General features: G+C 34.3%; 1 protein-coding gene across 3 annotated transcripts in view; it reads left to right on the top strand.

The window, feature by feature from the left end:
* AP3B1 (adaptor related protein complex 3 subunit beta 1) overlaps positions 1-23097 on the top strand; it is a 405767-nt gene that overhangs the window by 316743 nt on the left and 65927 nt on the right. For 2 of the 3 annotated variants that reach the window (XM_037800786.1, XM_037800789.1), the window contains exons 22-23: positions 10063-10169; positions 19399-19473. In XM_037800786.1, coding sequence (XP_037656714.1) covers positions 10063-10169; positions 19399-19473 — 182 coding nt within the window. The remainder of the gene's footprint in view (positions 1-10062; positions 10170-19398; positions 19474-23097) is intronic. The other variant, XM_037800788.1, reaches the window with a different exon arrangement.

Raw genomic sequence — 23097 nt, 5'->3', positions numbered from 1 at the left:
GTGATTTCTTCTTTGCCCATAGGTTGCTTAAGAGTACAATGTTTAATTTCCACATATTTGTAGATTTTCCATTTCTCCCTCTGTAGCTGATTTCCAGCTTCATCCCATTGTGGTTGAAGAGGATACATTGTATGATTTCAATATTTTTTAATTTTTTGAGACTTGTTTTATGACATACTGTATGGTCTATCCTGGAGAATGATCCATGTGCACTCAAGGAGACTGTATATTCTGCTGCTGATGGGTGAAATGTTTTAGATACGTTTGTTAGGTCTAGCCAGTTTAGAGTACCATTCATGTCTTCTATTTCCTTTTTGATCTTCTGTCTAAATGTTCTATCCATTATTGAAAGTGGTATATTTAAATCTGCTGTTAATATAGAGCCATCTATTTCACCCTTCAAATCTTTCAATATTTGCTTCATTTAATTTGGGGTTCTGCTGTTAGTTGCATATATATTTATAATTGTTACTTCTTCTTGTTGAATAGACCTCTTTGTCAGTATATAGTGACCCTCTTTGTCCCTTGAACAGTTTTTGACTTAAAGTCTATTTAATCAGATATTAGAATAGCTACCCCATACTAATATCTGATTAGTATATATTTTCCATCCTTTCACTTTCAACCTACATATGTCTTTGAATTTAAAGCGAGTCTGTTATGAGCAGTATATAGTTAGGTCATGCTTTTTAATCCATTCTGCCAATCTCTGCCTTTTGATTGGAGAGCTAAATCCATTAACATTTAAAGTAACTACTGATACTGCAGAACTTTCTTTTCCCGTTTTGCTATTTTGTGTTTCTAAGTCTTATACTTTTTTGATCCTCAATTCTTCCGTTAGTGTTTTCCATATTTATTACGCTTTTTCTGCTGTACCACTTTGAGACCCTTCTCATTTCTTACTGAGTGCATTTTTCATGTTTTTCCCCCCTTTGCTTTCCATGGGGTCAAAATTTAACATCCTAAATCTACAACAATTTTATCTACTTTGATACCAAATTATCTTCAATAACCTATATATATATACTGTTACTGTACCCATCTGTCTACCTTTTCTTGTACTTATTGCAGATTATATCTTTGTACAGTGTATGTTCAAAGCCATCCATTTATTATACTTTTATTTGTTTGCATTTTAGTACCTTATGAAGCAAGAAAAGGCATTACATAACAAATACAATAGTACCTGCATTTGTAATTACCCATATCGCTACCTTTACTGGAAGTCTTTATTTCTTTATGCTGCTTTGATCCACTAATATCTTTTCCTTTCAGTTTGAAGAACTTCATTAGCATTGCTTGTATGGCTGGTCTAGTCATGACCAGTTCCCTCAGCTCTTGTTTATCTGGGAATGTCTTGATCTCTCCTCATGTTTGAAAGGATCTTGCCAGATATAAAATTCTTGGCTGATAATTGTTTTCTTTCAGCACTTTAAAAATTTCATACCACTGCCTTCGTGCCTCCAGTATTTCTGATGAGAATCAGCATTTAATCTTAGTGGAATTCCTAGTATATAACTCACTGCTTGTCTCTTATAGCCTTCAAAACTCTCTCCTTATCCTTGGCATTGGACAATTTGATTACTGTGTGTCTGGCTGTGGGTCTCTTGAATTTATCCTGTTCGGAGTTCTTTGGGATTCTTGAATGTGAATATTCATGTCTTTCATTAAATTTGGGAAGTTTTCTGCCTTTATTTCTTTGAATATTCCTTCTGCCCCTTTCTTTCTTCTCCTAGGACTTCCATAATGTGTATATGGTCCCATACTCTCCTAGGTTCTGTTCATTCTTTTTTATGCTTTTATCTTTCTGTTCCTCAACCTGTATAATTTCAGTCATCTTGTCTTCAAGTTCACTGATTCTTCTGCTGCCACCAATCTGCTGTTGAAACCATTTAGGGAATTTTTCATTTCATTTAATGAGTTCTTTTGAACTCCAGTGATTTCTCTGGTGAGATTCCCGTATTTTTCATTCATTGTTTTCCTCACAGCACTTAGTTTTTTCTCCATGTTTTCCTTTATCTCCTTGAGCATATTGAGGATCATTATTTTAAAGTCTCTCGACTGCTAAGTCCAAATCTCTTCCTCTTCATTAACAGATTCTGGATTTTTATCTTATTCCTATGGATGAGCCATCATTTCCTGTTTCTTTGTTTGTCTTGTAATCTTTTATTGCACACTGTACATTTCAATATTTTGTAGTGTTAACTCAGGGATTTAGTACATGGGCTGTCCTCTAAGTTTTTATCTGGCTAGTGCTATAACAGAGATTTTCTTGTTTGTCAGGAGCTAAACAGAACAAACAAAACAGTGCAAAAAGCACCTTTCACTCTCTTTGCAAATTCGCTCTGCTTTGGCTGTTGGTCTCCTTGGAGCTTAGCCCTCCTATCAAGCAGATTAGCCTGAAGCAGATGGATAGTGAGGGGTCCTCTCTTTTTTATTTGGATCTGCATGGAGCCAGATCTGGGAAGTCTGTTTCTTCTGCTGGCCTGTGCTCCTGAGAGGCCCCAGGAATTCCCTGTTTACAATCCACAGGAGTTTGAGTGACTGCCCCCTCTACTCTCTTTGGAACAGATCTCCTTCCCCTCCTTGTGCTCTTTTGAGTGTGCTAATGCAGGTAGTCCTTTGCCCAGGCCCTTTCAACTTAATTGTTTCAGGTACTGTCCCAGATGTCTGAAAATAGCTTCTCTACCCTTAGGTCAAACTCTGGGAAGGCAAGCTACAAACATGTTCCTGGCTCACTCTCTCAGACTTCCACCAAATAAACAGACACTGACATACATGTACCGTAGTATGTATACAGAGATCATTCTGCTCCCTCTGGAACAGGGCCAGTTACCTACAGTGGGAGCGCAAGCTGGCTCCATCCTGTATTTTGTAGGGCGAAGGGCCAGTCAGGGTGTCAGGAGCTTCTTTTATGGCTTTTGAAGCTGCAGTTTCTTAATTAAGCACTTGCCTGGTTAATGCAGACCCTTAACTATTTTCTGTAGTTTTGAGGAAGGTTACTGCCTTCAAGATTTCTCTGCTGCCTTTGCCCCAAGAGGGTTGGAACAATGGCCACCCTCAAAGCTAGCCCCAACTGATCTGAAGTTGCTGATTAAAGGTAGAGATCTGGGATCAGAGCACACATCCCTAGAGTTTGGAGGGCTAGTGCTTTATGTCCCAACTTGGCACCAGCAAGCCTAGCCGGGAGCCAGAGGTACAGTCCCCAGTGCTGACAGCCATGAGGCTGGGAGAAGGGGCATGGTAGCCTCTGCAGGAAGTTGAAACTCACTGGTCTTTATCATAAATTACCAGCCTCTTCCTCCCACTCCTCCCTGGATTCTGCACAGTGTTCCCCTAGACTCTGGAGTTTCAAAGTGGTTGATTAAGATAGTTCCTGCCATAGCTAGAAGTAAATACCTGAAACTACCAAACTCCAACCCAGCAGTCTGGACTCCTGAAGACAATTATATAATAATGTAGATTACAAGGGGTGACAGTGTGATTGTGAAGACCTTGTGGATCACACCCCCTTTATCTAGTGTATGGGTGAGTAGAAAAATGGGGATAAAAACTAAAGGACAAATGGGGTGGGATGGGGGGGATGATTTGGGTGTTCTTTTTTCACTTTTATTTTTTTATTCTTCTGGTTCTTTCTGATGTAAGAAAAATGTTCAGAGATAGATTGTGGTGATGAACGCATAACTATGTGATCATCCTGTGGACAGTGGATTGTATACCATGGATGATTGTATGGTGTGTGAATGTATTTCAATAAAACTGAATTTAATAAAAATAAAAATAAAAATAAAAAATAAAAAAATAAATAAAAAGATAGTTCCTGCCAGTTCAATATTGTTTTTGGTGAAGGGGCTGATTCCCAGAGCTCCCTATTCTATCACCTTATAGTCCTCCTCAGCTACTCCCACGTGATATTTCTTTAAAAAAAGTTTTATGGTCATACATTTGTCAGAAATGAAACTTGAAACTCTCCTGTTAAATTCAGTTCAGCAAATTTTATGGACATCTGCTAAGTGATAGGTACTTTGCTAGGTGCTATAAATAAATAGAATTAGTCATTCTCTCCTGAGACTTAAAAGAGGAAAAGCCTAGAAGAGAGAAACTCTTGCTACTATCAGAAATAATCATTTTCTCTCTCTCTAAGGAAGCCGTATAGTTAACCGCTCTAGCAATAGCTGAAGTTTGGCTCTACTACAAAACAGTTCAGTGATCTTGAGTAACTTCAATTCCTTAATGCATTTGTTGAGGGGCTGCTATCAGGCACACAGACATTGGACCTGGTCTATCTTCAATCATTTAAGTGAGTCTCATTTTATTCATTTGTAAAATGAAAAAAAAAAATAGCTGAAAAGCATCTGCAGTTCCTTCAGATTATAAAATTATGTAAGTCTATTTGGTGGGGGTTAGTTGATAATACATGAAAAAATATTTGTGCTATGTTATATATGGCCTAACAATAAATGAGACTTAAAGGTAGTAATTATACTTTCTGTTTTCCAGGTATCTTATATATTTCTAGAAATTAAAATATATTTTAATACCCCATACCATGTGATATCAGTGGAATGATCATAAAGCAGCAGTCATATTCTGGTTCTTTTATAGGAAATGTAAACCTATGTAAATGCACTGTTACTGTGACTAACTGTGAAGTCTATTTAAACATTTCTGTCAACAAAAATAATCATACTTAAGATAAGCCTTAAGATCTGTAATATTGAATTACGGTAGATGCAGCAGATTAAGATGGTCAGAAGTTCAGTGGAGTTAGAGACTGCCTGAGTTTAATTCCAGTTCTATTAAAAACTAGCTGTGTAACATTGAACAAGTTATTTAGAGTCTGTGTGCTTTAAATGTTTCACCTATAAAATTTGGATTTTAGGATTATTAAGAGAATTAAATGAGTTGATATGTGTAAAAGCACTTAAAACTGTGCCTGGCACATTGTAAACGTATAAGATTTAGGTATGATGGAGATGCTACTGCTATAGCAGCAAATACTGAATTTAACCAGTAATTCCTAAATTTTAAAGTAAAACTTTGATCAGAAGAGTAATTTTAGAATTATTTTAGTAAATATGCTATAACAGTAAATATGCTTTAGTACAGAAAAAGTGGTTTTTTTAGAAAGTTTTAAAAACACAACCAAGAAGAAAATAAATTGAACTTATAATCCAAACACCCCGAAATAACCACTGTTACATTCTGACATATCTGTTCAGGTCCTTTTCATATGGAAATATTTTTTTCCCTAAAATTATATCATACTGAGAGACTGTTTTATCACTTGCTTCTTTCTCTGCTTATCATACACATTCTTTTTGTTGCATGCATATTCTTTAACACCTTCATTTTTTACTGCATGGTTATCGATTATATTGTTGTCATAAACTCTATTTAACAGGTTTACTATTGTAGGAAATTTAAGTTGTTTCCATCTTTTGCTATATCATTGAAGCAATAAAAGCATCATTGTAAGTATATTACTGCTTTATCTCCATGACTGTTTCCCTAAGATAAATTCCTAGGAGTTGGATTACCAAGACAAAGGCATTGAAGAATTCTTTTGTCTGAAATTGCCTTCCACAAAGCTTGTACTAACTTACACAGGATTAGCATAAGAGTTCCAGATTCCCTACACCCTCACTAATAGTGGATTTTGTAACTAAAATTTCTTTTTCCAATTTAATAGCAAGAAGAAGTATCTCATTTTAATTTGTATACCGTGTTATTATTCAATAAAATTATTATATAGTATTATTCTGTTTCTTACACACTAATTAAATACTCCAGTATATTCAACTGGCCTCAGAATCCAAATTACAATACATTTTCAGTACTAGCTTTCATCTTACCAGACCAGTAAGCAAATGTGTAATGATCTCTTTAATACCAAAGTGTTTGCCTTCTGAAATGATATTAGAGCCTATCTCTTTTTATTTTTTAAGAGTGGAGCTTGCCAGTAGTGTTGACTTTCCTGTCTTCTGTCTTTTGATGGCATTTAGCCAAGCATAGAAGGGAGCAGAGACTATTTCTTATTCAGTTTTTTATTCATTACATGGGATAGATGGATGGGTAGATGGGATGATGGATGGATCAATTGATGGACGGGTTGGTGGATGGACAAACAGATAAACAAAAATGCATTTAGAATCCATGAGAAAGGGTGTATATTGCTTGGAAATACAATATATTGTGATCCAAGTTAGAAGACACAGTTTGTAGTTGTATGGTGGCTCTACCATTACTTGTTTTATGAACTTGTCAAGTCTTTAATCTCCTTTGCCTCACTTTCCAATGTCTTTAATATAAATCCTTTTTTTTTTTGTGACTTCTCACTCCCATTACCTTACTTCAACCCATTTTGCCTCATGACTAAACTATTATAAATTCATCCTTACTGCCAACCCTACTGCTCTTACCTTCAGTCTGTTCCTCTACCACCATCTAATATTTATCATCTTGCGGTACCATTTTCATCATCGTGTCATTTCTGTTTGGTAGATTTTTTTTTTAATTGTGAACTTTAGCATATATACATAACAGTGATAACTTTGAAAGTACAATTTCACAAGCAGTTAGAGAGCAAATTGCAAAGAATGTCATGGTCACAGTTCCACAACTTCAACCATTTCCATTAATGTAAAATATAACATACATACAGAAAGGTATCATCTCACGATGTACAGCTCAACAAGCAGTTATATACATCACAATTTCAAAAATTGTGATGGCTTACAGTTCTGCAGTTTTAGTTCTTTCCTTATTATGCAATACAAGGTATATACAGAAAGGTGAAGGCCTTCAAGGCACAATTCAACGAGCAGCTAGAACAAATCCCAAAGGATGCTGTAGGCTGTGGTTCCACCATGTCTTTACCTCCTTCCAGCCATTCCAACACCCCAGCATCCAAAAATATATATATATATAATTATATAAAGTTTCATTATTCATAGACCTTTGTTAAATCTTTTTTTGTTTGTTGCTTCCCCTTCCTCTCACTTAATCTCTTTCTCCATTTTCAAGGGTGTCTAGGCAGTGAGAACCCTAACTTGTTCATATTGAAAGGGGCTGTTGACAGTATGGGGAAGGGACCACGTGTGATAGTTGATCTTAAAGAGTCTGTTGCCTCTGGTTTTTAGTATTTGTCTGGTATAAGAACACTCTGGTGGATTTACGTTTCTGAAAAATAAACCTTAGTAAGTGCATCTTTTATTAGAATCTCAGGTAGGGACATAGGTATTTGGGGACTACTTTTGGTAAGGGCATGGCATATGGTGGCCATTTGGGATGGCTAGCTGGAGCTTGCATAAGAGAAACCTCCAGGATAGCCTCTCGACCCTATTTGGGATCTCTCAGCCACTGTGACCACAGCTTGTTACCTTTCTTTTTTCCCCCTTTTGCTCAAGTAGGCATTTTCAATCCCTTGCTGCCAAGGCCAGGCTCATTCCTGGGAATCATGCCCCATGTCCCCACATTGCCAGTGAGATTCATTCCCCAGGGAGTCATGTCCCTCTTGGGGGGTGGGGGGGTGGTTGAATTTATTTGCCAAATTGGGCTTAGAGAGAGAAAGGTGTTTGGTAGATTTTTTATAGTTCCTTTTGGTTCATAGGACCTCTCCTTTTTTTTCATTCTGGCATCCCATGGCACTTCCTAACTGTACAGTGGTTTTTTTGAGTGTAGGTGTGAGGAAGTCTGGGGTTTGTTTTGTAGTGATGCTTCAGGCACAATAAGGGAGTCCAAGAGGGAAATCAAGGGCTCCATTTCCTCTTCCAACGAATCTCTACTCTGCTTTTTCTGTCATTTATATTGAAGTTTTATGTACGATATATTTTGAAATTTTTCTTCTTTTAGCAGTATCATTTATGACGTTTGTTGTTACTTTTTTTCAAGTATGTATACCTTTTTTTTTCTCAATTAGATTTTACGTTTCTTGGAAACAAGGACCATATCTTGAACTTACTTGTTTCTTCCTTACTGCCTTGCTCAAAAAATATTTGTTAATTTTATGAATTATTATTTGTTCTGCCAAGTATACAGGACATTGTGAGGCTAAAATGAGAAAAGTATGCTTTGAAAAGCTATATCAAATTAAGTAAATGTTACTGCCTTTATAGTGTCATTTTGGAGTGAGAATATGTTGGAAGCTAAAACTTTTCTCCATATTTTAATTTATTTCATTCAAAAAACAGTTAAGTAATTACTGAGCACTAAAAAATAAGTAAGATGCCACCAATCCCACTTCCAGGTATATACCCCAAATAATTGAAAGCAGGCACACGAATTTTCACACCAATGTTCATAGAGGCATTATTCACAGTTGCCAAAAGACGGAAGAAACCCAAGTGTCCATCAACAGATGAATGTATAAACGAAATGTGGTATAAACACACAATGGAATAATATTTGGCCATAAAAAATAATACACGCGACAATGTGGATGAACCTTGAAGATATTATCATGCTGAGTGGAATAAGCCAGACGCAAAAAGATAAATATATGATTTCATGTATGTGAAATACCTTGAATAAGCAGATTCATAGAGAAAGAAAGTAGATTACAGGTTATCAGGGGCCAGAGTGGGAGTGGGGAAAGGGTAGTTAATGCTTAATGGATGCAGAGTTTCTGTTTGTGGTGATGGAAAAGTTTTAGTAATGGATGGTCGTGATGATAGTACAACATAGTGAATGTAATTAGTAACACTGAATTGTACACATGAGAGTGGTTAAAATAGATTTGTATATATGTTACCACAATAAAATGTAAAAAAAAAAAAAAAGCACAAGGCCTAGGCAGGCAATAGGCACAGGCTCCTGATGAGTGACAGAATAAAATAGCTTGATGTGCCCATTAAAAAAAAAAAAAAGATGAAGTCTGCTCTCACATAACTCACAATCTATTATGAATAAAACCATGTAAAAACACATTTAATATTACATGAGAAGTATAAGCAGTCAAAGCTGTTTCTGCCTGAGTCAGGGAGTGCTTTTCCTGTAAGTTGTATTTTAATGGATAAAACTTGGAAGGTGAGCAAGGCAGAGAAGCACCTTCTAGGCCAAAGGAGTAGCATGTAAAAGTCTCAAAGACATGAAACATCATCTTGGGAACCATTATGCAGTACTGCTAGAGCTAAGAGTGTTAGATGAAATTGGAGATAAACTAGACCTGTCAGTACAATATAGTAACTCCTAACCATTAGCAACACATAGCTACTTAAATTTAAATTTAAATTAATTAAAATTGTAGTTTTTAGTCATACTAGCCACATGTCAGGAGCACATTAGTCATGTGTATCTAGTAGTCACCATATTGGACCACACATATATAGAACATTTCCATCACAGAAAGTTCTATTGGACAGGACTAAGCTAGAACATAGAAGACATTGTGTACTTAATAAAAGGGTAGGTCTTTTTATCTTGTTAGCAATTATGAACCTTTGAATAGTTTTAAGCAGGGAAGTGACATAATGAGATTTGCATTTTTTAAAAGATCTTCAAATTTACAAGTATCTAATCTCAAGTATAAAGCAGTTTTAGAAGCAGTCAAACATTTCTATCTAGCACATAACTTTTGCTGACAAACTATAATTAGAAGGGAGTTAGGTAGCCTGGACCCCTAATTATTCAGAGTGAAGGATATAGTAGAGAAAGAATTTAAATATCCTTTTAAGACTTCGAACTTAGTTAGATAACTCTCTGGAAAACTTGTTATTCTCTATATTAGTCTGGAAAAATGTTTCTTTACCTTTTTCTTTTAGTAAAATTACTGGGTGGTAAATGCTAGTGATAGTGTTATAGCATAAAAATTTTCAAAAACTATTACTCAAGATATTTATATCCTTGTTTTGTTATAGGATTTGCCATTATGTTTTGAAAGCTAAGGCTAATAACTGCCATGACTTGATAATAACGTGACTAAATCAAGATGTTAACTAGAATTGTCATACATTTATTAATCAAAGTAATTTAATTAGATTTGCTAACAAAATAAAAATGCTGCTTTTAATAATTTGAATTAAATTTTCATGCACATTTGCTAATTTGGGTCTTTTCTTACAGTTAACCCAGTATCCACTCCAGTTGTGCTTCCTACACCAGCTCTTCCCCCACGTTTGATAGCTGATCTTGAAGGCTTAAACTTGTCAACTTCTTCATCAGTTATCAGTGTAAGTTATTTTGAAAATATGTTAGCTCATTTTTCAGATGATGCCATTGCATCCTCTTTATTAAAATGCAAATAATTGAAATGGATTCTTAGTCTTGAATAGTTCCTTGTCTAGTGAAACAAGTCTAATTCAGATATGATTTAATTTTGTAAGTAGTTTTTTTTTAATTTGCTCTATCCAAACCTTTGCCTTCTCAATTTACTCCTGTTTGTTAACATTTAATTATCGTATGTACATTTTACTCTGGTACCATTATATATCCATAACATACAAAGAGTTCTATCCCACATTGAGTTAGTTTATATACATAAATTCTGGCATAGAGCATTGTTATCCATATTAACAAACCTTCATTCCCATAGTCATTCTGTTCCTACCATTGTTCTTTCACCATCAGCTATTAAAATGAATTATTGTTTCATTTAAAAAACCAAGATAATACCTGAAACTATCAAACTGCAACCCAGAACCCATGAATCTCGAAGACAATTGTATAAAAATGTAGCTTATGAGGGGTGACAATGGGATTGGGAAAACCATAAGGACCACACTCCACTTTGTCTAGTTTATGGATGGATGAGTAGAAAAATAGGGGAAGGAAACAAACAGACAAACAGACAAAGGTACCTAGTGTTCTTTTTTACTTCAATTGCTCTTTTTCACTTTAATTATTATTCTTATTATTTTTGTGTGTGTGCTAATGAAGGTGTCAGGGATTGATTTAGGTGATGAATGTACAACTATGTAATGGTACTGTGAACAATCGAATGTATGATTTGTTTTGTATGACTGCGTGGTATGTGAATATATCGCAATAAAATGAAGATAAAAAAAAATAAAAGCATAGACTGTTAGAGCTGGAAGAAATAAAAAAAAAAAAAAAAAAAAAAAAAAAAACCAAGATATTATTTCCCTCTGCATTATCTTCATACATTTTGTTTTACATGATACAGTGTCCCTAAAATAATTCTTGAAATAATGTTACTTATAGGGTGTCAGCAAGAGGCCTGCCTACTACAAAATAATGCCAATAACTTTTTCTGGTTAGCATATTGTATCTACTGACCTTTCACTCTAAATGAACCATGCTTCCCAGGATGTATGATATCTTGATATGCTTGACATCCTGTTAATTTGTTTTCAGAAATCTGACAAACTAAGAGAATACAGTAAGTTTTGATAAGAGCACTGGTAACTTGAATATGTCTGAATGGTTCCCAGGGATGGCAGGATACTGCAGGGTACAAAATTTGCCCATCTTGCTTCTGAAAGGAAAAGGCACATTAAAAAAGAGGGCGGGTACCAAAAGGGGGATGTGAAAGGAAATGAAATAAGCTTCAGTGGCAGAGAGATTCCAAAAGGAGACAAGCGGTCACTCTGGTGGGCACTCTTACACACAATGTAGACAACCCTTTTCACGTTCTAATGAATTGGAATAGCTAGCAGTAAATACCTGAAACTATCAAATTACAACCCAGAACCCTTGAATCTTGAAGACGATTGTATAAAAATTTAGCTTATGAGGGGTGACAATGTGATTGGGAAAGCCATGTGGATCGCACTTCCCTTTGTCCAGTGTATGGATGGATGAATAGAAAAATGGGGGAAAAAAAGGCACCCAGTGTTCTTTTTTACTTTAATTGTTCTTCTTCACTTTAATTTTTATTCTTATTTTTGTGTATGTGGTAATGAAAATGTTCAAAAATTAATTTTGGTGATGAACGCACAACTATATAATGGTACTGTGAACAATTGAATGTGCACTTTGTATGACTGACTGCATGATATGTGAATATATCTCAACAAAAATGAATTTTAAAAAAAGGCGGGAAAGCAGTGAAAATAAGCATTTAAGTCTTTCATTCATTCAAGTAATAAATACTTATTGAGCATTTGTGTTAAGCTTTAAAGAGAAAATGATGACCAAAAAATCTGTAGTGAATCAGTTAATTCCTTGAGGGGAATAGGAAGTCCCTAGGAACTTGGGAGGCATTAAGATAATGGATAAATAACACCTTGGGCTCTGATACCAGATGACTGGAGTGCAAATCCCTGCTCTGCCACTTAATAGCTATGTGACCTTAGGCAAATTGGTAAGTAACTTTTCTGTACCTCAGTTTTCTAGGGGAAAATAATCTACTTCACAGCATTATTGTGAGATTAATGCAATAATAGATGCTTTTAGAACAGTGACTGGCACGTTGTCATCACTCAATAAATATTAAATATTTTTGGAAGTGATGTGATATCCAATAATGGACCTGAGTAGACACTTATACTTTATTAACTATTAGAAGAATCAATTGAGATTAGAAAAGCTTGTGGTAAATTTTCATCCGTCACAAAGAAATTAAAAGACTCACCTTTTTATTAAGGAGAGCGCTTATTCAGATGGTCTCTTCAAAAGAAAAGATAAGTACAACATCCAAAGAGTGGACACAAAGGAACTGCCAGGCAGTGGTGGCTGAGTAAAGCAGAAGCACCACACTCATCCCCCAAAATCTAACAAAATGATTAAAAATAAAAATAAAATAGTACTATAAAGAATGGCAACCAAAAATTCACTATCAACACCAAACAAGAAAAGGAGTAGAGCTTTAAACAAGAGAAAAAGTAGAACTTTGGAAAGTGGAACCTACAGAACCAAACTGAGTATTCTGGTGCTGCATGGCATACTTCTAATCCTGCCTCCTCTCACCCTCAAAAACAGTCCTGAGAAAAGAACATGAATCAACCAAATGTAGGTTTTCTCATTATATGTACAAATTGGAAAAAAGCAGACTGAAGACATCAGAGGAAAGATCAAAGAAAAACCCTCAAGAATTAGAATCCCTTATATAATGTTATAGGACTTCAACAAATAAATATAGGAGCCGCCTTTGGATCCTGAAATGAAATTCATAGATAATAATCTTTCTACAGCCATAATTTAAAAACAAAAACGTTTCCCTAATTGAATAGAAAAGGAAAATGTAATTTTTAATAAAGTAATATTTATATGAATATGTAAATACTTGACTGCAACCATACTAGAAGATGTAATGAAGTAGCAAAATGATGCTTGCACTCATTTGTAGAACCACCACAAATGTGGCAGCTATAAATGCACACTGATACAGGTGAATTGTACTGGCAAGTCAAATGGTATGGGTTGTGATGTTGCCGACAGTGACATAGTTCCAAAACATTGAACAGTTTTTCTGGGCCAAACAAAGTAGTTTCATATCTGGGAAATTGAGTATATGAAAACCTTGCAAAAATTGTTTTTTGTTTATATGTAAAATGGAGTTCGGGTCTAGGATGAGGTAATTTTAAACAAGTTTTCATCTCATGAATGTCCAGCTAACATCCCTGCCCGCCACCCACTAAATGCTAGTAGTATTCTTTACTGTCCCTACCCCCCATCATGTGACAAGCTCAAACATTTAAAGCAACATAATATAGCAGTTAAAAGTATAGGCTCTTGAGTCGGACTGCCTGTATTCAGTTGGAGCTCTGCTACTTCACAAAATGAGTGACACTTGGGCAAGTTAATTTGTCTCTTGGTGCCTCATTTTTCATTTGTAAAATAGAGATAATAATGCCACCTACTTCATAGGGTGGTTGATAGTATTAGATGAGTAAACATGTGAAATGCTTATAATAAGTACCTGGTACATATTAAGCATTGAATAAATATTTGCTGTTATTATTTTTGTTATTACATTATTAATAGTAGCTTTGTAAAGAAGGGAAGTGTGACCCAAGAAAATTATCTTTCTACTATTAAGGCTATAGACAGATATGCTTAAACATGAAAAGAACTAGGAGTCCTTTAAAGGAAAGCACATATATGGATGATGAAGATTCTTTTGTATTGACATGTCTAACTTAGGAGATTTATGTCTTTTTGGATCACACTGCTCATTATTGAAAGCAATTAAGAGATGATTCAAAATAATAGGACCAATATCTGTGGGAACTGTGATCACTGAATTGAGTATAAATGATAAAATAAATAATAGATGCAACCAAAATTGGGAGTTGGAGAGAGGGAAAGATGAGGGGATGCATGTTAATCATTTCATTTTTTTTTTTCATGGTAGAAAGTCAGTCAATAATAAGCACATTGCTTTTAAGCAGAATAAAAAGAAAGAGCTTTTGTTTTTGTTATTTAACAAGACTCAAGCTTCTTATTAGTTCATATATACTCAAAGAACATTTATCTGAAGTTCAGGCATTTTGTTTTTTGTTTTGGGTTTTTGTTTTGTTTTTATAGTTTTATTATAGTTTTCTTTTTTTCAGTTAAATTCAAGTAAGATTAAAATTGCATTCTTATATGATAATTTATCTGTTTATTTTTCTGTATACTTGTCTAGCCATCCATGCTTTCAGAGATAATCATATTCACCATGGTTAGCTGGAGTTATTTTAGGTGATGTGATTTTTGGATGACTTGCTGATTTCTTTTTTTGTACTTTTCTGTAATGTTTAGATATTTTATGATAAAACCACTTTTTGAAAACAGTAAAATTACTATAAAAATGGACAAAAGTACAAAAACAGGCAAAATTAATTTATGATATTAGAAGTCAAAATAATGATTAACCTCAGGAGATTAGTGATTGGAAGGAACACGAGGCGTTTCTGAGGTCCTGATAAGTTCTGTTCTTTGATTTGCATGTCTAGGAAAGAAAATACTGATCTTAATAGATACATGAGAAATGGTCAGTAGCAATAATGAATGAATGCAAATTTAAAAAACATTTTGCCTGTGACATTGGCACAGATTGCAAAACCAGTGTCTGTCATTGGTAAGAGATGCAACAAAACAGGCATTATACATTGCTCCACTGGTGAAAGCATAAATTAGTACATTATTCTAGATTGCCACTTGAACATGTACATAAAGTCACCAAAATGTACACTCGTTGACCCAGTAATCTCATGTCTAGATTTTTCTTTTAGGGAAATAATTCAAAATACAAAGATTTATATGTATGGATATTTATAATCTAACTATCTAGGAATAAGAGAATGATGGTTACATAAAGTACAGCAAAGTCACACTAAGGAATGTTGAACAATTATTAAAATGTTTTTATTAAATACTTTAATGAGATAAACTACAGCATGTGAAATGTGAATAAAAGGATATAAAATATGTATATTATTCCAGTTTTCTAAAATTGTGCACACAAATTGTGTTTTTGAATACCAGGAAATAAAGGGTAAAAGAAAATGCATCATAATTTTAACAGACGTTTTCTGAATGATATATTTTTTTCAGATTTTTCAGTATTTCCAGATTTTTCTCTAATACAGGTGTAATGCATCTATTATCCAAAAAACAATAATTTTTTAATAGAATAAGAAAGTACATATGTGAATGACCACAATTCCTTTTTATTGACCTGTCTAACTTAGGAGATGTATGTCTTTTGGATCACCACTTGTCTTGGTTTTTTAGGACGCCATGAAAAACTGGGTACCTTAAAACAACAGAAATTTATTGTCTCACAGTTCTGGAAGCCCAAAATCAAGATGTCAGTAGGGCTGTTGCTACCTCTGAAATCCGTAGGATTCTGGTGGGGGCTTGCCAGCAATCCATGGCATTTCGTGGCATTACTCAGTCTTTGCCTCTGGCACATACCAGCCTTCTTTGTGTGTCTGTGTCCAAATTTCCTCTTCTTATAAGGACACCAGTCATTTTGGATTAAGGGTCCACCTGAATCCAGTTTGACCTCATCTTAACTAAGATCCTATTTCCAAACATGGTCACATTCACGGAACTGGGGGTTAGGATGTGAACATATTTGTGGGGGGAGGGGTGGTACAATTCAATCTACTAATTAACTAGAATTATATTGAACAACTCATTTAGTTTTCTCAACTCTAAAATGAGGGCAGTGTAGAAGATCTCCATGTATCCTTTAACTCATATTCTGAGTCTGTGAACCTAAGATGTAATTTTTAAACAGTAGAAATAGTTACATTGGAATGATATGAACAGAAGTTTTGTGAAAATAAATAGATGAAATATATTTTAGCTTATATGATGACTTCCTAATCCATAGATGATTTTTATTTATTCCAATAGATTATTTAAATTTGTTTTCCTTGTGTACTTGGCCTAATATGAATGTATTTCATTTTTTGAAATTGCCGGATATTTACAATAAAACCCAGAGAACAGTTCCTTTTTCATATGAAATAGTTTTCTAATGAAAAATTCACAATTTTATTTATTCTAACCCTTTTAATTGTATGTTCAGAGATTTTTAAATATAATGCCTAATAAACATTATTATCATTGTAAAGAAAGACTATTTTTTTCAAACTGAATGATAAAGATGATTTATAAACACTTTGTTTCAGTCTTGCCTGGGACTAATTGACAGAGGACAACAGATGACTCTGTAAATGAAGGAGCATTTTAGTTTATGCTGTAGTTTTTGGTGAACAAACTAAGGTTAACAATGAATTTTTTAACTAGAATATTATTAGGCCAAGAGTTCCTAAATTATTATACCCCGAGCCCTGAGAACACAGAAATAGCAATCCTCAAAATGTTAGTCTTCTTACAGGATAAAAAAAAAAAAGGAGTAAGGGGAGAAAAAGTCAATTTGCATGTAAGAATAAATGTGAAAGACAATACTTGTTCATTTCTGGTATTAGAAATGTTGGGGTGAAACTCTAGTCTTTTGTGCTTTAGATGAATTTTTTGTATGTTTAGGGCACAAAAACATCAAATGAGTATGGCAGATAAAGTTACTTCTGAAAGCAACGTTAGTGTATACTCGGCCTTAACTGATAACATCAGCAGGAAATATCTCATGCTTTATATTTGTTTCTTCTCAAACGAGTTGTATAAGAAAGTTTATTCATGAATTCACTCAATATCTAAGATTCATGTTTCTCTGGAAAAATGACTTCTGGGTTCTGACCTTACTAGGTTATAAAGTTCCCAAGGCAAGCCCCAAATGCTGTACCACCTATATGGAGTTATACTGCCTGTGGTCTTTAGCATCTAACCACAAGTCACAAGGTTTCTCTGGAAATATACTTTTAGAGTTCTAACTTAACATGCCAACAACTCCTTTAGAAATGCAGAGTAGTATTTGGGAAACATATTGAATTTGGAGTCCAAAGACCTGGTTTCCACTCTTGGCTCAGCTACTTATTTATTATTATGACTTCAGGCAATTCTTTGACTTGTGTAAACCTCAGTTTTGAATTTACAAAATGGAAATAATACTTTCCCTAAATTCCTAATTGTGTTTTCGTGAAGATCTAATGAAATAGTGTGTTTGAAAATGGTTGAATTCTAAACTACAGCTGTAAACCACAGAATTCGGCTCTGTACCCCTGGTTAGTGTGGTTAGTGATTTGGGAACAGATGATAAATTCAGATTTGAGGATCTAGGACAGGGCATAGGTAGGGTATGAGAAAGAGGATTCATTCAAGGTTGGGGCTGACGTGGTATAGAAGCTCTGAGGCCTTTATGTTCATTACAGATACACGTTTGACATCCCCTTTCCTGCACCTTTCCTTTTCCCAGCCCTCAAATTGGATACTAGAACAATGCAGCAAGAATAAAGAGAAGTGGCTCAGTAAAACAAAAAGATATGGTCTCTAAGTAGTACCAGGACTTTGAAAATCATGAACTGCAAAATCCTACTGGAGAGTAAAGAATAAATCTGAGTCTGCCCAGCAAAGTAGACCATTCCTGTAATGGTCATATCTGAGTCAGACAGAAGTCGCTGCATTCCAAACCTGAAAGTTTGTCCATGGAATTAGTAACTATTTTTCCATCTTAAAAAATTCAAACTGAAAATAAACCCTTAAAATGTTTTGGATTTTGGTTCCATATTTTTCTCTTCCTTACAACCCAAAAGAAAGAAGAAAGAAGATTAAATTTCTTGAGCAAATTCAGTGTCTTGCTGAGTGTTCTAGTTTGCTAATGCTGCGGAATGCAGAACACCAGAGATGGATTGGCTTTTATAAAAAGGGGGTTTTATTTGGCTACGCAGTTACAGTCTTAAGGCCATTACATCAGTAATCAGGTACCTTCACTGGAGGATGGCCAATGGCGTCCGGAAAAACGTCTGTTAGCTGGGAAGGCACTTGGCTGGTGTCTGCTCCAAAGTTCTGGTTTCAAAATGGCTTTCTCCCAGGACGTTCCTCTCTAGCAAGCTTGCTCTTCTTCAAAACGTGATTCACAGCTGCACTGACTTCCTTCTCTTTGAGTCAGCTCATTTATATGGCTCCACTGATCAAGGCCCACCCTGAATGGGTGGGGCCATGCCTCCATGGGAATATCTCATCAGAGTCATCACCCTACAGCTGGGTGGGGCACATTCCAAGCAAATCTAATCAGCACCAAAACGTCTGCCCCACAAGACTGCATCAAAGATAATGGCATTTGGGGGACACAATACATTCAAACTGGCACACTGAGATAAAAAGAGAATTGCAAATAGTTATATACCAAAGATAATGTAAAAGGAGCAGTGAGTGATAAATGTCATTCCTTAATAACATACTTCCTTACTTATATTTCCTTTATACTTTTTTAATATGACCAAGAATCAAGTAACTAAACCTCCCTCCCCCCAATGATTTCCAGACTGAAGGGTAAGAGAAAGAAAACCCGTCTGTAGTCCACTTGAATTTGTGCAGAGTGAAACAAAGAGATCATTTTTTAAATACACAAACCAAATTCAGCTTCTGAAGTTAGTGGTTATCATTAATTCTGTCAAGTTTATTATCTAAGGAATATAAAAAATTCACTGGCTGTATTCACATGCCAAGCAGTGGTGCAGGGCAGGTCGTACATTCGATTGTTCACAGTACCATTACATAGTTAGCACAGGAGACTTTTAATTCTGGTTCTGCTGTCAGCTTGCTTCCTGACATATCATCCTCATCCCTCTTTTCCACAACTCTCATCTGCAAAAATAGCAGAAATACCTCTAGTGTTAACTTATTTCCCAGAGTTGTTATAAGGCAACCCCTTTGAAAATATGACTCATTAAATAAAATAGTATTTCCAACATGAGCTTTAAAAAAAAAAAAAAAAAATTCGCTGGCAAAATTCATTGACGAAGATTGGCAGCTGATGAAGTTAAAACTCTCCATGGTTCTATTTTAAGTGGACTTTTATCTTCAGTTGATCCTTCCCTCTTTTTCTTGTTAGTAGTAGGACATACTGATTTTGTTTTCTCATTGTTTGTCTTATACTGCCAGAGAACCAGCTTTTCTCAAGTTTTTCTGCAAGGACAAGCTGCTTTAAGGGAGGTCTTTGATGAATACTGGCATTTAGTAAGTTTTGTACCAGAGGTATCACGAACATGTGGTCTCATTCACGAAACAAATGATAAAATCTCTATAGTACAAAGTTTGGGTTCTGTTAGACAAAAGAATGATTTTTTTTTAATTATTTTTACACTTTACATGAAAAATATAGTGAAATAGGGTGGGAGGGGGGATGTTTTGGGTTTTTTTTTTTACTTTTTTTTTTATTCTTATTTTTATTTATTCCTCTTTCTGGTACAAGGAAAATGTTCAAAAAATAGATTGGGGTGATGAATGCACAACTATATGATGGTACTGTGAACAATTGTACACTTTGGATGATTGTATGGTATGTGAATGTATTTCAATAAAATTGAATTTAAAAAATGTGTGTGTGTCTGTGTGTGTGTGTGTGTGTGTGTGTGTGTGTGTGTGTGTGTATAGTCAAGCATAAGAGACAAGTCCAGCTAAGATCAAATTCCTTTGAGTTTAGAAGAGGAAGAAATTCTAAGTCAAAATTAAAAATAATTTTGTCATTTTAAATTTGGGAAAAATCCTTTATTTGTTCTGATGAAAATGTCAGTAGTCATGGAACTGTGGTAAAAATAATGAAAAATCACTGGCCTGGGTCTGCTTAAATTGAAAACATTTTTAAATTAAAATTTGACAGTATTTTGTGCTTCCATTGCCTAGCCACATCCCATCTTATTCTTTTTATCCAATTCTCTTCTGGGTATGAATTGCTTTAATTTTTAAATTAAACTTAAAGGTAAGCCATACTGCTGCTTCATCTTTTTATTTCTGCACCGCTTCAGAGATCTCATAGTTATTACAGACCGTATCATCTCTCCCGTTCCTAGATTTTTTAAAGGAGCTACTTTTTTTGGAAAGAGGATGTTACTAATTTTTGGTTGCAGGTTTTTTATTGCAAAATACTTTTTATTTGGCTTAAGTAAATATATGCCAGTTTAAGTCCTGACTTGTGAGTAGTACTCATAATGCTTTGTTGATATTATAGTAATAAAATTATTCACAATGAAAAAGCTATATCAGCTGCTGATTATAGTTTTTAATGAACTAGTAATTATTAATGATAAAAAAATCCAAATCACTCACCAAAACAAAGGAAATATGCACACAAATCTGCAATAAATTGAAGGATTAAAGAAATCATGGTAAGGAAAGTCCTTGAGCCTCTCTTTTTTCTCTTCTATTCTGTGGTGAGTAGTTCTTATTGCTGCTGTCAGTTTACTCTCTTCAGAGCTGAGAGAGTTCACTGAATATTACCCACTTCTTTCCTAAGATTATGATTTTTAGCTTTTATTTACAATAATTAAATATACTACAGTAAAAAATAAGTTTTTTTTTTTAATTTCATTTGTTTAAAAAAATTTTTTTGGCAATTTTTTTCCATATCCAAAGCTGACTGACCTCTGTGTTACTAACACCTGCTCCATTTCAAATTTTGTTGCTTGTCTTAAATTGTGAGTAAAGAATACATTTGCAGTAAAGAATATATTTTTTTATAGCTTCAAGATTTATTATGGATTAAATGATCATGCATTAAATATTACTTAATCACATATCAGCCAAATTAGCCTCTTTTACCTTTGTTCCTCTTATAAAAGCCTGGCCAAAAGTTTTCTGAACCTAGGGCAGGGTATGGTATAGAAAATTGATAAGTATCATTTTAATTTGATAAAACATGAGGAACATGACCTAAGTATGCAAAATGTTATTGTGATACTTATAAAAACTTTGTTTCTCTTTAAAAGACAAGACAGTGAATTTAGCTGTAGGGCACATGCCCAACACTAAGAAATTAGTTTATTACCAGAGAAAGGAGTGCATGGAGTAAAAAAAAGATAACTGCAGTATATGATCCTAATATCAAAGAAAACTAAAAGCCACTTATCTTCGCATGTATCAGGCACACTGTTATTCAAATCATTCAGGAATGTAATTACATACAATTTTTATAAGTCTATCAATAAGGATTATTTCTCTAAATTTGCAGCTGCTCCACTTACTGAATATATAAATATCTCCCTAAATGTTAAATTAATACTGAAGATCTGCTTTATACTTCTCCAAAAAACATACACTTCCAAAAAGAAACAGAAAAATTCAGCAAGTTCTGCTTTAAAATGCATAATTTAGATTGAGAAATTTAAGAGACACACCAACCTAATGTGATGTGTTTATCTTTTTGAATCTGATTTAAGCAAACCAACTCTGAAAAGACATCTATGAAATAGGTAAGGAAATGTGAACACTGACTATATTTTAGATGAAATTAAGGGAATTATTGTTAATTTTTTAGGTGTGAATAGTGTTGTAAGTTTTCTTAAAGCATCCACATCTGTTAGATATATAAACCGAAGTATTTATTGATGGAATTATATCATATCTGGGATTTGCTTTTAAATAATTCAGATATGGAGTAAGAGATATAATTAAACAATATTGGCCAAATGTTGGTAATTTTTGAAGCTTAGCGATGAGAATCTAGTGGTTCATTATATTACTCTGTTTTTAATGTACATTTGAAAATTTTCATAATAAAAAGATTTTTTTATTGTATAATTTCAGTAACTCATTTATTTCATATTTTCACCGATGATTTGACATTCATGCTTCATAGAGTATGTGACGTGACAAAGTGTCTTGTAAATTTTAACTAGTACATCAGAATTTGAGTTCAGTTCATATTGACAGCATTACCTTTTCTAACTTTGTTCTTAGAACTTTTGGTTCTTTGTACCAAATTATTTGATAATGATATATATTATAAAGCATATTGGGAAATCACAAATTGTTTACCAAGTATTTTTGACATTTTTTAAAAGCATATCACCCTTCTGCACTAAATTTCTTCATCTGTGAAATTAGGAGACTGGAATAGATTGTTTCTAAGGTCCCTTCCAACTCTAAATCTCTAGAGGTCTATGGTAAATTAAGTGGAGAGACCTCAAATGACTTTAGGAAACTTATCAATGCCATCATGTGGGAAGGGTGCCTTATCTTTTAAATTAGAAGTGTATTATAGATATAAGACTCAGACTTTGAGTCCCTGGAAAATAGGAGAGGGCCTTTTTATTATCCTTTGTATTCCCAGTGCTTGATACACAATAGGTGCTCATCAAAAGTGTATTGAATGAATGAAATTAATCTTTCTCTGTTTTCCAGCTTCATTATTATAGAACCCATTCCCACAGATGTCAGTTTAAAGGACTGTGTTGTTACTATGCTAATTTGTTATATCATCAAGAGCATTTTTCCTATCAAGCACATATCTGGAAAGTGATTGTGCTCCTTACAGGTTCCTTTTATTTTATTAACATGTAATATTTTAGACAGTGGGATGGAGAATAAGTTATCACTTTAAGTTATTTGACTTAATAATTCCTTTATGTTTCTCAAATGCTCTCTTAATTTGGCAATTTCTCAGTTTAGCTTCTCAGATAAAAAATATTACTTTTATTTTATTTTCATGTCAATAGTGCAGATCTCCTAAAAATTTAAAGCACATCTTTCTAAGGTAACATTTACCTCCTCACATCTTTAGCAGCTATCAGACATGACATGGGACATATTCATTGACCCTAAAAATTTTCATCAGAATCATGCACTGAAAGGGGGCAGCCCTAG

This window comes from Choloepus didactylus, chromosome 13, assembly GCF_015220235.1.
Source record: "Choloepus didactylus isolate mChoDid1 chromosome 13, mChoDid1.pri, whole genome shotgun sequence".
Lineage (NCBI taxonomy): Eukaryota > Metazoa > Chordata > Mammalia > Pilosa > Megalonychidae > Choloepus > Choloepus didactylus.
The sequence above is the reverse complement of the archived record's forward strand: the minus strand, read 5'-3'. Positions and strand labels throughout refer to the sequence as shown.